The 13,531-nt window shown below is 44.6% G+C and overlaps 1 protein-coding gene across 1 annotated transcript; it reads right to left on the reverse strand.

Annotated features, from left to right (window-relative positions):
* Positions 1-7,850: 7,850 nt before the first annotated feature.
* Positions 7,851-13,151, reverse strand: LOC119766026. The gene has a single exon (XM_038250361.1). The coding sequence runs from the start codon at positions 13,149-13,151 to the stop codon at positions 7,851-7,853; it is 5,301 nt and encodes a 1,766-aa protein (XP_038106289.1).
* Between the last annotated feature and the right edge of the window lie 380 nt (positions 13,152-13,531).

Consider the following 13,531-nt stretch of genomic DNA (forward strand, 5'->3'; position numbering starts at 1 on the left):
TAGAGTCCTTCGCGCGCGAGATGGGCACGTGATAGTGCACGACCCATAAATTCACCACATCCCAACGTTCAAGTCCGTCCAAGTGGTATCACTTACGCCGGTGAAGCCTTCAATTAAATGCTAATAAGCCGCCGCGGACTCGTGTGGATGGACGTGGTTGTGCGCAATTTTATTGGTCCAAAGACTGGGCTGCCACCGACCACCGGTAATTTGAGTTGAAGGAGAAGGCTCTTTGAGCTGTCACAGCAAACGCGGCCTAATGTCGCGCAGTTTTAAGTCAACAGGATTAGAGTCCAGCGCAATCTGCTAAAATGTGATAAACATTAACTTATGAATGTGTAGATGATTTTTTTTGATACTAGGGTAATTCTCCGCCAACTCACACAGCAGTTGCCCCGATCCCTCTTCGATTTGCGTGAAACTTTGTCTTAAGGGGTAACTTTTGTCCCTGATCACGAATCCGAGGTCCGTTTTTTAATATCTCGTGACGGAGGGGCGGTACGACCCCTTCCATTTTTGAACATGCGAAAAAAGAGGTGTTATACAATAATTTGCAGCCTGAAACGGTGATGAGATAGAAATTTGGTGTCAAAGGGACTTTTATGTAAAATTAGACGCCCGATTTGATGGCGTACTCAGAATTCCGAAAAAACTTATTTTTCATCGAAAAAAACACTAAAAAAGTTTTAAAAATTCTCCCATTTTCCGTTACTCGACTGTAAAAAATTTTGGAACATGGTATTTTATGGGAAATTTAATGTACTTTTTGAATCTACATTGACCCAGAAGGGTCATTCTTTCATTTAGAACAAAATTTTTCATTTTAAAATTTCGTGTTTTTTTTTCTAACTTTGCAGGGTTATTTTTTAGAGTGTAACAATGTTCTACAAAGTTGTAGAGCAGATAATTACAAAAAATTTGATGTATAGATATAAGGGGTTTGCTTATAAACATCACGAGTTATCGCGATTTTACGAAAAAAAGTTTTGAAAAAGTTACTTTTTTCGTTTCTCTTTGTTTCGTCGTCCGTGTTTGTCGCGGGTGACCATGAACGACCATGATCGATGACAACCAACTTTTTCAAAACTTTTTTTCGTAAAATCGCGATAACTCGTGATGTTTATAAGCAAACCCCTTATATCTATACATCAAATTTTTTGTAATTATCTGCTCTACAACTTTGTAGAACATTGTTACACTCTAAAAAATAACCCTGCAAAGTTAGAAAAAACACGAAATTTTAAAATGAAAAATTTTGTTCTAAATGAAAAAATGACCCTTCTGGGTCAATGTAGATTCGAAAAGTACATTAAATTTCCCATAAAATGACATGTTCCAAAATTTTAAACGGTCAAGTAACGGAAAATGGGAGATTTTTTAAAACTTTTTTAGTGTTTTTTTCGATGAAAAATACGTTTTTTCGGAATTCTGAGTACGCCATCAAATCGGGCGTCTAATTTTACATAAAAGTTCCTTTGACACCAATTTTCTATCTCATCACCGTTTCAGGAGGCAAATAATTGAAAAACACCTCTTTTTTGCATGTTAAAAAATGAAAGGGGTCGTACCGCCCCTCCGTCACGAGATATCAAAAAACGGACCTCGGATTCGTGATCAGGGACAAAAGTTACCCCTTAGGACAAAGTTTCACGCAAATCGAAGAGGGGTCGGGGCAACTTTTCCCGATTTCGTGTGAGTTGGTAGAGAATTACCCAAATAATAAATCCTATGTGTTTTTTAACATAACTCTAAAAATCTCCTGGTTTATAGGCATTTTCAGTAAAACATGTTCAAATAAAATGTAAAAACTTTTGATTCGTTCGAAGCACGAAGTTAAAAATGTAATGTAAATCGATATTTTATTTAATAAATTTTATATGTTCTGACTTTTTAACAATTTTACCTAAAAAATAAATGTATTCATTATATAAATTGATATAACTTTTTCAAATATATTTCTTAAACGATTTTTCTATTTTTATTTATCATAAAGTAATAATATTTTCTAAGTGTTTGTTTTCCTATTACTTACAGTTTTTTACATCTTTGTTTGACTGGAATAAAATAATGCGTTGTTGTCCTCTTGTACAGAATCCCAGCAGGCGGAGTTAAAAATAGCATACTATAGTCGATTTTCTCCGGTATTATTTTATTTTGGAATTTTAAATACCTATGTGAAAACATAGTTTAGGACATTCAAAAAATTTGTTTGCTCCCAAAATCTGAAAAATTGCATTTTTCATAATCATTACCATTTATGAATATACTTTGAAGTCAAATCAAATGGATTTAATTTATGTTTTGTAATTTGAGCATTTCTCCACCAAAACTGAATATGAATTTAATAAGTTTTTTTTAGAATCCTTTCAAATTTGATGGGGACCTTCCCTATGACCAAAGTAGCCATTTTGTGTCATTGGTTGTCTCATACAAGGCTCCATACAATTGTGGTAGTTGTCCATACAAAACGATACGTGAATCTTCAAAAATCTGTAACTTTTGAGAAAATTTTTGATCGGTTTGTTGTCTGTGGCAAGGTTGTAAGTATTAAAGAGTACCTGCCGATTTTTTAATAAACTTAAACAAAAATCCCAAAATCCATATTTATTATTTTTTGAAACATTTGATATTTTTTTAGGAACAACAAGATATGATTAAAAAAAAGCTTTTTGGAAAAAGATAAATTTTATATAAATATTTTATTGGGTTGTTCTTGACTTCAGTTTTTATTGTAAAATCTTATTTTATTGAAATTTTTTCAACATTCTGAATAAAAATATTTTTAGGATATGAAGAATTATGGACACTTCTTAAATAAAAATCAAAATATAAATTATCTAGTAAAACGTATTTTTTCATAAATCACATTTTTCTCAAAAAAAAAAAAACTTGCCGGCAAAATTTTTGTTAATAATTCCTATGGCTTGATAAATGTACTTTAAACATACCACAAATTAATAAATATGAATTTTGAGTAATTATTTTTTTTTGAAAAGCTTAATTTAAAAATCGACAAAAAATCCGTGTAACAATTTTATTTTCTGAATAGTCCATTTATGAGGACAACAACCTACAACTTTGCCGAAGATACCAAACCGATCAGATTTTTTTATTCAATTGATACTAATTTTCATGAATTACAGCTTCCATGAAGTGTTTTGACTATTCTATAGTAAAAAATAGCTCAAATAAAAGTGAAAACTCTCCTTTATGAATGCATCTGAAAATATTGTTTATATTGCGAAAAACTGCAAAAGTGATGAGAGTAGGTTTACCCTTTGTCAACATTCATGAAACTTTTTTTACTAAAACTTTGCTTTTTTCTTATCTATAAATTCAAGAGTAAAAAAAAAACTTGCAAGATTCCTTCAACCGGCAAGATTAAAAATTAAATAATTTACGTTCAATAATTGTAAGATGAGAGTATGATAATACAAATACAATTATATTTCAACAAATTTAAAAAAATGCTTTTGAAAATGACTTATTATTTGCCCTCTAACCTTCGAGAACATATTTGAAGGTGGGAATGACGTCCAAAGATGTCATTTGCATCATTGGTTCATTCATACAAGTCTCCATACAATTCTGGCAGCTTTCCATACGAAATATGGACATCTACTGATTGATTTGGTGTTCGCGGAAAAGTTGTTGTTTAGTACTGTTAAGGAAAAATAATAATATGTGATTTTTTTTTTCACAAAAAGCTGAGTTTCACAAACCAGTATTATTTTAAAAATAAGATTGAAAAAATGTCTAAGTTGACTAAAAATGCATTTTTTAAGCATAGAAAGGTATGGGAAAAACATTGTTGATTATTTATTTTTTCCAATCAAGAAGTACTTTACAGCCACTAAAAAAAGAACAATAACATTGAAGTTTTGTAGGCTGAGAGCCAAAATAATTAGACTCGATTTTTTTATTGGTCATTTGGGTTACCAAATGCCATATTCTTCGATTTTTGAAATAACTACATTTAAAAAAAATATAACTTCCCGCCAAGTCAAACAATTTTATCGTTCCGGGTTGCCAGGCTATAATATAAAAAATAGTTTAGATTTTCATATATCTTACCAATCAAAAGGTCGTATGAAAACTCAAAATGCTGTTTTGAAGGTCTCGAGAAGAGAAGCCACATGGTTTTTTGAAAATTCTGTGGAAAAATCATTGTATATCTGTGTATTTTTAAATGACCATTTTTTTGTGGGTACTAAATGTTGCGATTATAAAAATACGACTTATTAAATTTAAAAAAAAAATCGATCAGCGATTTTGAATGGATCAATCCTTAGGTTACAGCATCCGCGCTCACCTCCCTCGTCAAAGCTCAAAGCTGACGCGCTTCCATTGTGGAGGGAGGGTTGTGGTCCCTCTATGCCGCTCCAATCACTTATCTTTTAACGATCGAATTTAACGATAGCACGATGCTCATCATAAACGACAGAAGCGCGGTGTCGATTTTGTGTGATTTTTTTTTTTGCTTCCTCTCACCGACGACGACTCGCGGTTGAGCAATCACTCGCGAGCTTTTCATACTTGTAATAAATTGCTAACAAATGATGGCAGCAGCACCACCGTCGCACGGAGAATGGCCCCCGCTTGACGAGCCTCGGTAAACGTAAAATTATCACATTTTCAACGTTAACATCAATTGCTGCCAACCTGTGGTTACACGGCGCTCAGGTGGACGATTAATCGAAAGGTTTATTTTATCGATTGTTATTGTAATCATAGCCAACGATGAATGCATTATGTTGAAGATTAAATTATGAGTTGTAGTCAGCAGAACAATTCTTGGATCCCCTTTTGAAAGTTTCCCACGTTTTAGCACTGAATTAAACCTCCCACGAATACAATTAGCCAAAGTGTTCTTAAGTGCCTCCACATTTGGCCCTTTTCATAATCGTCACCAAAGAGACGTTTTTGCAACAACCTTAACAACTCGTTCATCATCTCAAAACGACTGTGGCGACCCACCACAAAATTAGCCTAGTTATGGACCCTTAACCCTCTGCTGCTAAACTATTTATTTTAGGATTTTTAGAGATGTTAAAACTTTTCAGCAAATTACAAAAAAAAAGTATTCTGTATATCGTTATTTTAAAATACAATAAATAACAAAATTAAACGGAGTTTAATGAAACATGTTACTCAAGGGTTACCTCAGTTTGTGGCAACAGTACAAAGCTGACGAGTCCGTTAGCACCTTTATGTCATCTTGCCATTAGTCGCCATTAGTGGAACTTTTAGCACGACTCAAAGTGCCCCAAAGAAACCCGCCCCCGCAAACACTGTTTGTTGGGGAAGGTCGGGAGAGGTGTTCCCATTGAGCAGAACTTTAACGGAATTAACGACTCTTGACTTGGTTTTGGAGCAGGGGAAGGAGAATGGAAAGAACGTGTGTGATGTAATTTTTACTGCTCCATTTTGCCATTTTGTGCTGATGGTTGAAGAAATGTGTGTGTATATAATGATTCAATTCACTGGAGCACAACCGAGGTCTCCCCGAGGGCTCGGGGACCAGATGGCTAGACTTGGAGAGCCGCAGCTGCTTTTGGATTGAGGTGGACACTTGGAAGAATAGAGATTGTAGATTTGTTTAGCTTAACCTTGTTTTCTTTTTAGATGGACACAACATTAATTTGAAATGACTTCAAATTCTCCTTTTGCAAAAAATTAAAACTACAGTCAAAATCACAAGCTGAACAAATAACCAAAATCAACACGAAATCACCTTTCTCCACATGTCATCTCAAGTACTCTCAATTTCAAAATGTAAATGAGATGATTCTTTTCCCATTTTCCGACAAAGTCACCCGAACCCAAAACCCTCAGCAAAAGTCAATTAATTTCCAACAAAAGTCACATTATCAGCTGGCAGTTTCATTATTCCCCCGAGGGATGCACGCACCCTCTTGACTGCCCATCGATACCTCAGTCTGCCCATTTTTTTTTTTGTTCCAAAGAAAAACAGCAAATTCCATTTCACGGCAAAACCCACACAATGGCCTCCTCATCAGGACATATCTTCCCTCAACTTTCGACGTGGTCATCATTTCCCGCAAAAATTCCGGCACCCTTTTCGGGGTATGATGACAGCAAAATCAGACGTCGAAAAAAAAATGAATTCTCGAAAATCAGAGGTCCTAAGCCGCATCAATACGGGGTCCCCCGAAAGTGACACTTTTTGCCCGTACCACATTTTTCTATATCTAAACAAGATCAGTTCGCCTTTTGTCAGCTCTTTGGGCAAGACCGCAAATATGTACACGGCGGATTAAGTATGCATTCGATAGTGGTGAGAGGGAGCAGCTGCCATGATGAAGGTTGAAGGCGGCGTCGGGACACAAGCAAATGCACTTTTTTTCGGGGATTTTTTTTTCCAAAATCCCAAAGGAGCTTTCTGTACAAACTTGCGAAAGAGATGATGAGGTTATGCATACCGACCGCAGAAATCCCTATCGCAAATAGGTACTCAGTGTTGTGAAGATCAGTTGAGACACGTCCATGAAGTCAGTGTTGCAAAATGAGTAAAGAGAGTGGGCGCGACAAACTGCCACGTTTCTCTTTCTCATCGTGCGCTATGTTTTCATTTGCTCTCTAGCGAGAGTTGCGCTTTTGCTCACTGTCTTGACTGTCTTGATCTAGCGAGCACTCATGAAAGGGTTCTCACAGTAGCTGTTATCCTAATATTTTTCATCCAAAAAATAGATCAACTTGTCTCAACCAAATTTCACATCACTGCATCGGAGCAGATGATTTGGTTGGCTTGTATGGCGAAGACTCGTAGAGCAGGAGAGGAAAAAAATCATCCAGCGATTCGATAACTGTAGCAAAGCGTTGAGCTCAATGGATGTGCATGCACTGCAGGTTGCAGAAACCCCGGCTCCGAGCCCAAACAATGTGTGAAGATGTAAGGAAAATCATAATCCGATCACACACACTCACACTGTCGTGGTGCCATGTTGTGTTATGCTGCAGCTGATTCGCAATATCTGTATGTATGATGCATGAACACTAGCGTGTCCCAAAAAAACACGAAGTCGAGGAATTCAATGTGCTCAGTTCTCAAATGATAGAAAATCATGTTAGAAACAACTCTCTCATACATGAAAACTTTCGGAAAAATCGTTTACCACGTTCCCTGGGCATTTTTTTGAAATAAGTCAGTTTTTTCGACAATTTCACAAAATCTGCTTAGAAAAAATGGAAAATTTTAAAATTTCAAATAGCCTATACCATTAAATGATGGTCTGTGGTCCAATAAACAAGTCAATGTATCGATTTGGCCTTTTAAAACCTTGTTTTCACTTTCCCGGTAGCTTTTATGTCGAAAAATACGAGTTTTTGTTTACTTTTTTTCAATCTTTTCCCTCGGTATTGAACACAAAAATTTCCTCATATGTGAGAATACATGCATCTTGTAGGAAATTTTCCGCCGAAGATTTTCGTCTAAGCAACTTTGAAGTTTCATCAACTCTGAGCTGAGATATTCCAGTTTTTGTGAAGAAGGAATATTGAATATTTGAAAATGTTGATATTGTTGCGGTGAAAAAGCGGACTGTAAACTTCCCGAACTTGGACCGAGATTTCCGGATTCGGAAGAGGAACTCAAATCAAAACCACGCGCGCGAATTAACTAGAACTAACTTTATTCTAACGGTACTTTTTCTCTACTTTGTTCTGCGTCCGTTCGTCGCGGCGTCTCGGTTTGGAATGATGATGGCGGCAGCGTGCTCCTGCACACGGCGGTGAAAAGGTGGGAATACCCACTGCGATTGCGACGGCGTCGTTCTGCTAGGGGTCGTTCGGGAACTCCGGAACATCCTCCCCGCCTTGAGGCCACTGCCTCAATTCCTCGGGAGTAGGCACAGCTTGTGGATCGGGCGTTGGTACACGGTTGAACCGCGCCGAAGGGTCACCGTGCGTACCGCTCCTGTTGCGTCCGGATGGACCTCCTTCACTCGTGCTAGCTCCCACTGGGTCGACGGAGCGTTGTCGTTCTTCACGAGGACCAGCTGGTCCACCTCGATGTTGGGTTGGGGTGTGCGCCACTTGTTACGCGGTTGCAGGCTCGTCAAATACTCATCTCTCCATCTGTTCCAGATATTAGCAGCGCGTCTCTGGAGCGCTTGCCAGTGATCCAGTCGTCCGACAGGCAGGTGTTGCACGTCGGGCTCGGGAACCAGGTTCATCGGCTGCCCAACCAGAAAGTGCCCCGGAGTCAAGGCCTCAACACTGTCCGGGTTGCTGGAGAGAGCGCAGAGTGGCCGCGAGTTGAGGCAAGCCTCGACTTGGCACAGAATTGTTGACAGGTCTTCGAACGTGATGGCTTCGTCTCCGAGTTCGGCCACCAGGTGCTTCTTGGTGCTTTTGACCGCGGCCTCCCAAATACCGCCCATGTGCGGTGCCGAGGGAGGGTTGAAGGTCCATTTGATGCCCAGGTTGGACAAGAATCGCGCTGCTTCCTTGCCGTTGGACTGGATCTGCTCGACGAACTCCTGCAGGACTCGATCAGCGCCAACGAAATTGGTACCGTTATCTGACCAGATTTCGACGGGGTATCCGCGCCGGGATACGAATCGCTTGAGGACACTGATGAAGGTGTTCGTGGACAAATCGCTTGCTACCTCCAGATGTACTGCCTTGGTTGAGAGGCACACAAACACCGCGATGTACCCCTTGGTTACCTTGACTCCACGAACGCAGGCGGCCTTGAGTTTGACAGGTCCGGCGTAGTCAACGCCGACGTGTGAAAATGGTCGTGTCGCCAGCACCCTTGCCGGCGGTAGATTGCCCATCAGTTGATTGGCAGTTTTTCCCTTGAGACGGACGCACCGCGTGCATCCGTGGACCACCTTGCGTACCACCGTCTGGCATCCGACGATCCAGTATTGTTGATAGATGGTAGCAGTCAGCAGCGCCGGTCCGGCGTGGAGATTACGCAGGTGTAACTCACGCACCAGCATTTCGGTTGCCACATGGTTCTGCGGCAGGATCATGGGGTGCTTCACGTCGTACGGCAAGTCCGAGTTCTGCAGTCGACCCCCCAAGCGCATGGTGCCTTGTTCGTCGAGGAAGGGGTGGAGCGGGGAAAGGATGTGTTTGGTTGGCAGCGACTTACCCTTCCGCAACAGCTCCAACTCGGGTGCGTACGCCGTGTGTTGAACGGCTCGAACGAGCTGCGCTCTCGCAGCGCTCAGCTCGGCTGGGGCCAGCTCCCCAGTCTGACGATTGGCCTTGGTAGTCCGGCAGTTGCGGACGAGACGATTGACACAGGCCAGTGTCCGGATGATCAGCATGAAACTGGACCGCTTCGCCAGCAGCCCCAGCTCCTCATCGTAGTTTTCTCGGATTGGGATCGCCACTAGGTGCAGCGATTTAACTACTCTGGTTTCCAACAGGTCTTCGTCGTCAACAACTGGAACAGGGCGCAGCTTCCAGAGTGCTTGATCCACCTGCATCCACGGAGCAGATCCGAGCCACAGTGGGTTGCCGAGAAGCTCGGCCGGTGTGAGCCCGCGCGTTGCGAGATCAGCAGGGTTTTCCTTGCCCAGGACGTGGTTCCAGCAGCTGCGTGGCAGGTAATCCAGGATGGCAGCTGTGCGATTCGCCACGTAGGTCTTCCACTTCCGGGGGTGAGTGGACAGCCAGTTGAGCACGATGGTCGAATCTGTCCAGGCCCAGTGCTCGATTGCGAGGTGCGACAAAGCTTCCGTTATGCGCTCCATCAGCAGTGCAAGCAGCCACGCACCGCAAAGTTCCAGTCTTGGCAGCGACACTTGCTTAATCGGTGCGACTCGAGATTTGGCGGCAATTAGAACCACCGAGATGTTGCCGTTGGCGTCCACCGACCTGGCGTAGACGACGGCTGCGTACGCCTGCTCGGAAGCGTCCGAAAATCCGTGCAATTGGATTCGACCACGAAAGGGGAAGAGGTATCGTGGGATCCGCATGTTCTCGAGTAGGTGCAGAGTACTCCGCACTTCCTGCCACTCCGCCTTCACCGCCGGCGGCAGTGAGTCGTCCCAGTTGACGTCGAACAGCCAGAGTTGCTGGTACAGGATCTTGATCTTCACCAGCACAGGTGCCAACCAGCCAAACGGGTCGAACAGTTTAGATGAATCCGATATCATCTGGCGTTTGGTGAAGGTGAACGAAGTGTCGGGGAGGTTGACCTTGAATCCGTACACGTCCTCCGTTGGGAACCACTGGATGCCAAGCGCCTTCACTGCTTCTCCTTGCTCGGAGAACTTCATCAGGACTGGAGCGGACTCGTCGGTGCGCTGCTCTTGGAGGAGTTCTTGGTTGTTTGAGGTCCACTTGCGGAGTTCAAACCCCGCCGACGAGAGGATCTCGACCACTTGCTGCTTCAGACACGTCGCTTCGTTCGTGTCGTCGGCTCCGGACAGGAAATCATCTACGTAGAAATCCCGTTTGATTCGTTCTACCGCCTGTGGGTAGACGTCGTCGTAAGCCTTGGCCGCCGCCCGCATTGACTCGATTGCCAGGTACGGTGCGGTCTTCGTTCCGTACGTCACTGTGCAGAGACGGTAGTGCTTGATCGGTTGATCTGGTTCCTCCCGGAAGACGATGCGTTGGTAGTCTCGGTCGTCCGGGTGCACGAGTACCTGGCGGTACATCTTCGCAACGTCTGCACAGAACACCACCTTGTGTGAGCGGAACCGCAAAGCCACCGAGAACAGGTCCGCGTTGTTGTTCGGTCCGGCACGCAATCGGTCGTTCAGCGAAACTCCCGTTGAAGTGGCGCAGGACGCGTCGAAGACAACGCGCAACTTGGTCGTGCTGCTGTCCGCCTTGATCACCGCGTGGTGCGGTAGATAATAGCACTTGCTGCTATCCTTCTCGACTTGATCGGCTGGTACCTCCTCCATGTGGCCGAGCTCCAAATACTCGCGCAGGAACGCTGTGTAGTCCTGCTTGAACTCCGGGTGTTGCTGGAATCGACGTTCCATCGACTTCAGGCGTTTTGTGGCCGCGGCAAGCGAGTCGCCGAGCGCTGGCTTCGAATCGTCAAAAGGCAATCTGACGATGAAGCGTCCATTTCCGTCGCGTTGTAGGGTCGAACTGAAGTGTTCAGTGACCTGCTGTTCAGAAGGAGTAAGCGGTGGTGGCTTGAAGTTCTCCTCCTGCTCCCAGAATTGCCGCAAGGTGCGGTTTAGGTCCATCTCTGCGTGCAGATTGACGATGGTGTGGTTGCTGTGTACGACGGCTTGGTCGTCGTATCGTCCCGCCACGATCCACCCTAGGACCGTGCGTTGGGCCACCGTTTGGCCGCTTTCGTCTTTGACCTGCCCTCCCTCCAAGAGCGCAAGAAAGACATCTGATCCAAGAATGATGTCGATCTGACCCGGTCGGTTGTAGTCCGGGTCGGCCAGCTCCGAAATGTTCCGCAACAGTTTCATGTTGGCCACGTCGAAGCGCTGCGACGGAATGGTCGAAGTCAGCTTTCCAAGAATGTAGGCGTCCGTGGCGATAACCACGACCTCGTCGAACCGGGAAGCAATTTGCAGCGTGACCACGCCGCGGGTTGTTCCGACTTCCTGCTGTCCAAGGCCGCTCACCGCCAGTTTCCCGTTCCTTCTCGGCAGCTCCAGCTTCCGGACACACTCCTCCGTCACAAGAGATGCTTGCGATCCGGAATCGATCAGCACTCTAGCGAGGACGTATCCGCCACTCACCTTTCGCACTTTCACTACTGCTGTCGGCAACAGGGGTAGAACCTGCCGCTTCTTCTCCGGTAGCTCCGCCATCAGCGAAGCGATCACTTCTTCTTTCTTCTCAGGAACCACTTTCACTGAAGCACTGCTTCCACTTTCCTCACTTGCTCGTTCAGAACTGGCCGCACTTGTGCACAGCAGCGTGTGGTGTCGTTGTTTACACTCAGGGGTGTGACACGACGACTTCGAGGTGCACGATTTGGCGCAGTGCGCAGGTCGCAAACAGTTAAAGCACAAGCGAGCCTTCTGCACTAGTTCACGCCGTTCTTGCACGCTCAGCCTCCTGAACTCTTCGCACTGATACATGTTATGCTCTTTCGAACATTTCGCGCACTTCTGATTGGTTGCAGTTGTGTGCAATGCTTTCAGCTTCTTGTCACTGATCACTTGTTTCGTCGCTTCCTTCTTTCCGTCGAGCACCACTTTCTTCGAGAATGCTGAACAGGTTTCCAGCACCTCACATCGCTTCTTCAGGAAAGACAGCAACTCGTCGAACTTCGGGTTCTCCTTTTCGATGACCTTCTGCGACCAGCCAGCTCGAGTATCCTTGTCCAGCTTCTCGAGCACCAGGTGAATCAACCACGGATCGCGGGTCTGGAATTCCTCCCCGAGGGTATCAAGCTGCTGCACGATCTCGTCCGAGCTCGTCACAAGCTTGTTCAACGATTCAGGGGTGGCGCTTGCGATTGAGGGTTGATCCATGAATTCACGAACCAGCGAGAAGACGGTGAATCGTTTCTTGTCGTAGTAATCGGTCAAAGCCTCCCACGCCAGCTTGTAGTTTGCCTCCGAGATAGAGAACCTTGCGACTTGACGCTTGGGCTCGACGTCCAGATACGAGTAGAGATACTGCATCTTCAGAGTGTCCGTCAGGTCATCGCGGTTGTGAATGGTTGACACGTAAAGGTCCTTGAACGTCGTCCACTTCTTGCGATCTCCGGTGAATTTGGGCACACTGATGGCTGGTAGTTGAACGTTCAGTTGGGGTAATCCATTCTGCACCTGACCGCCGTGTGGTGAACAATTCGATGCCTGTCCTGCTCGTTGCGCCGATTGGTTCAGCAGCAGCTGCCGCTGCGTTTCCATGAGCAGGTGCATCGCTTGCTTCCAGTCGGTCGTTCCGGCCACGGTCCTTTGACTGGCCGTTGAATCGCCGTCGGAATCCACATCCAGGAATTCCTCGTAGGCGTCCTTTGCCTTGTAGTACTTGCAGAAGAACTCTTCCCGGACGCTGTACACAGAGGCAATGGCCGCTGCGTCCTCTTGCAGTTCCTCGATTCCTGTTTGCGTCTCGCGAAAACTCTCGGCAAGCTTGTTGAGCTGGGTCAGGCGGTCCTTAACCTCACTTTGGGACGGTTTCCGCGTTTTGAGGCTTTCCGCGACTGACAGCTCCCCACTCACTTGCGCCATCAAGGCGTTTCTACGGCTTTTCAGTGCTTGCATGTCCATCACTATTCGGCACTGAAGGACCAAATGTTGCGGTGAAAAAGCGGACTGTAAACTTCCCGAACTTGGACCGAGATTTCCGGATTCGGAAGAGGAACTCAAATCAAAACCACGCGCGCGAATTAACTAGAACTAACTTTATTCTAACGGTACTTTTTCTCTACTTTGTTCTGCGTCCGTTCGTCGCGGCGTCTCGGTTTGGAATGATGATGGCGGCAGCGTGCTCCTGCACACGGCGGTGAAAAGGTGGGAATACCCACTGCGATTGCGACGGCGTCGTTCTGCTAGGGGTCGTTCGGGAACTCCGGAACAGATATTAATCATCATTGGCATACAATATTAAG

Source organism: Culex quinquefasciatus, chromosome 2 (assembly GCF_015732765.1).
Source record: "Culex quinquefasciatus strain JHB chromosome 2, VPISU_Cqui_1.0_pri_paternal, whole genome shotgun sequence".
Taxonomy (NCBI): domain Eukaryota; kingdom Metazoa; phylum Arthropoda; class Insecta; order Diptera; family Culicidae; genus Culex; species Culex quinquefasciatus.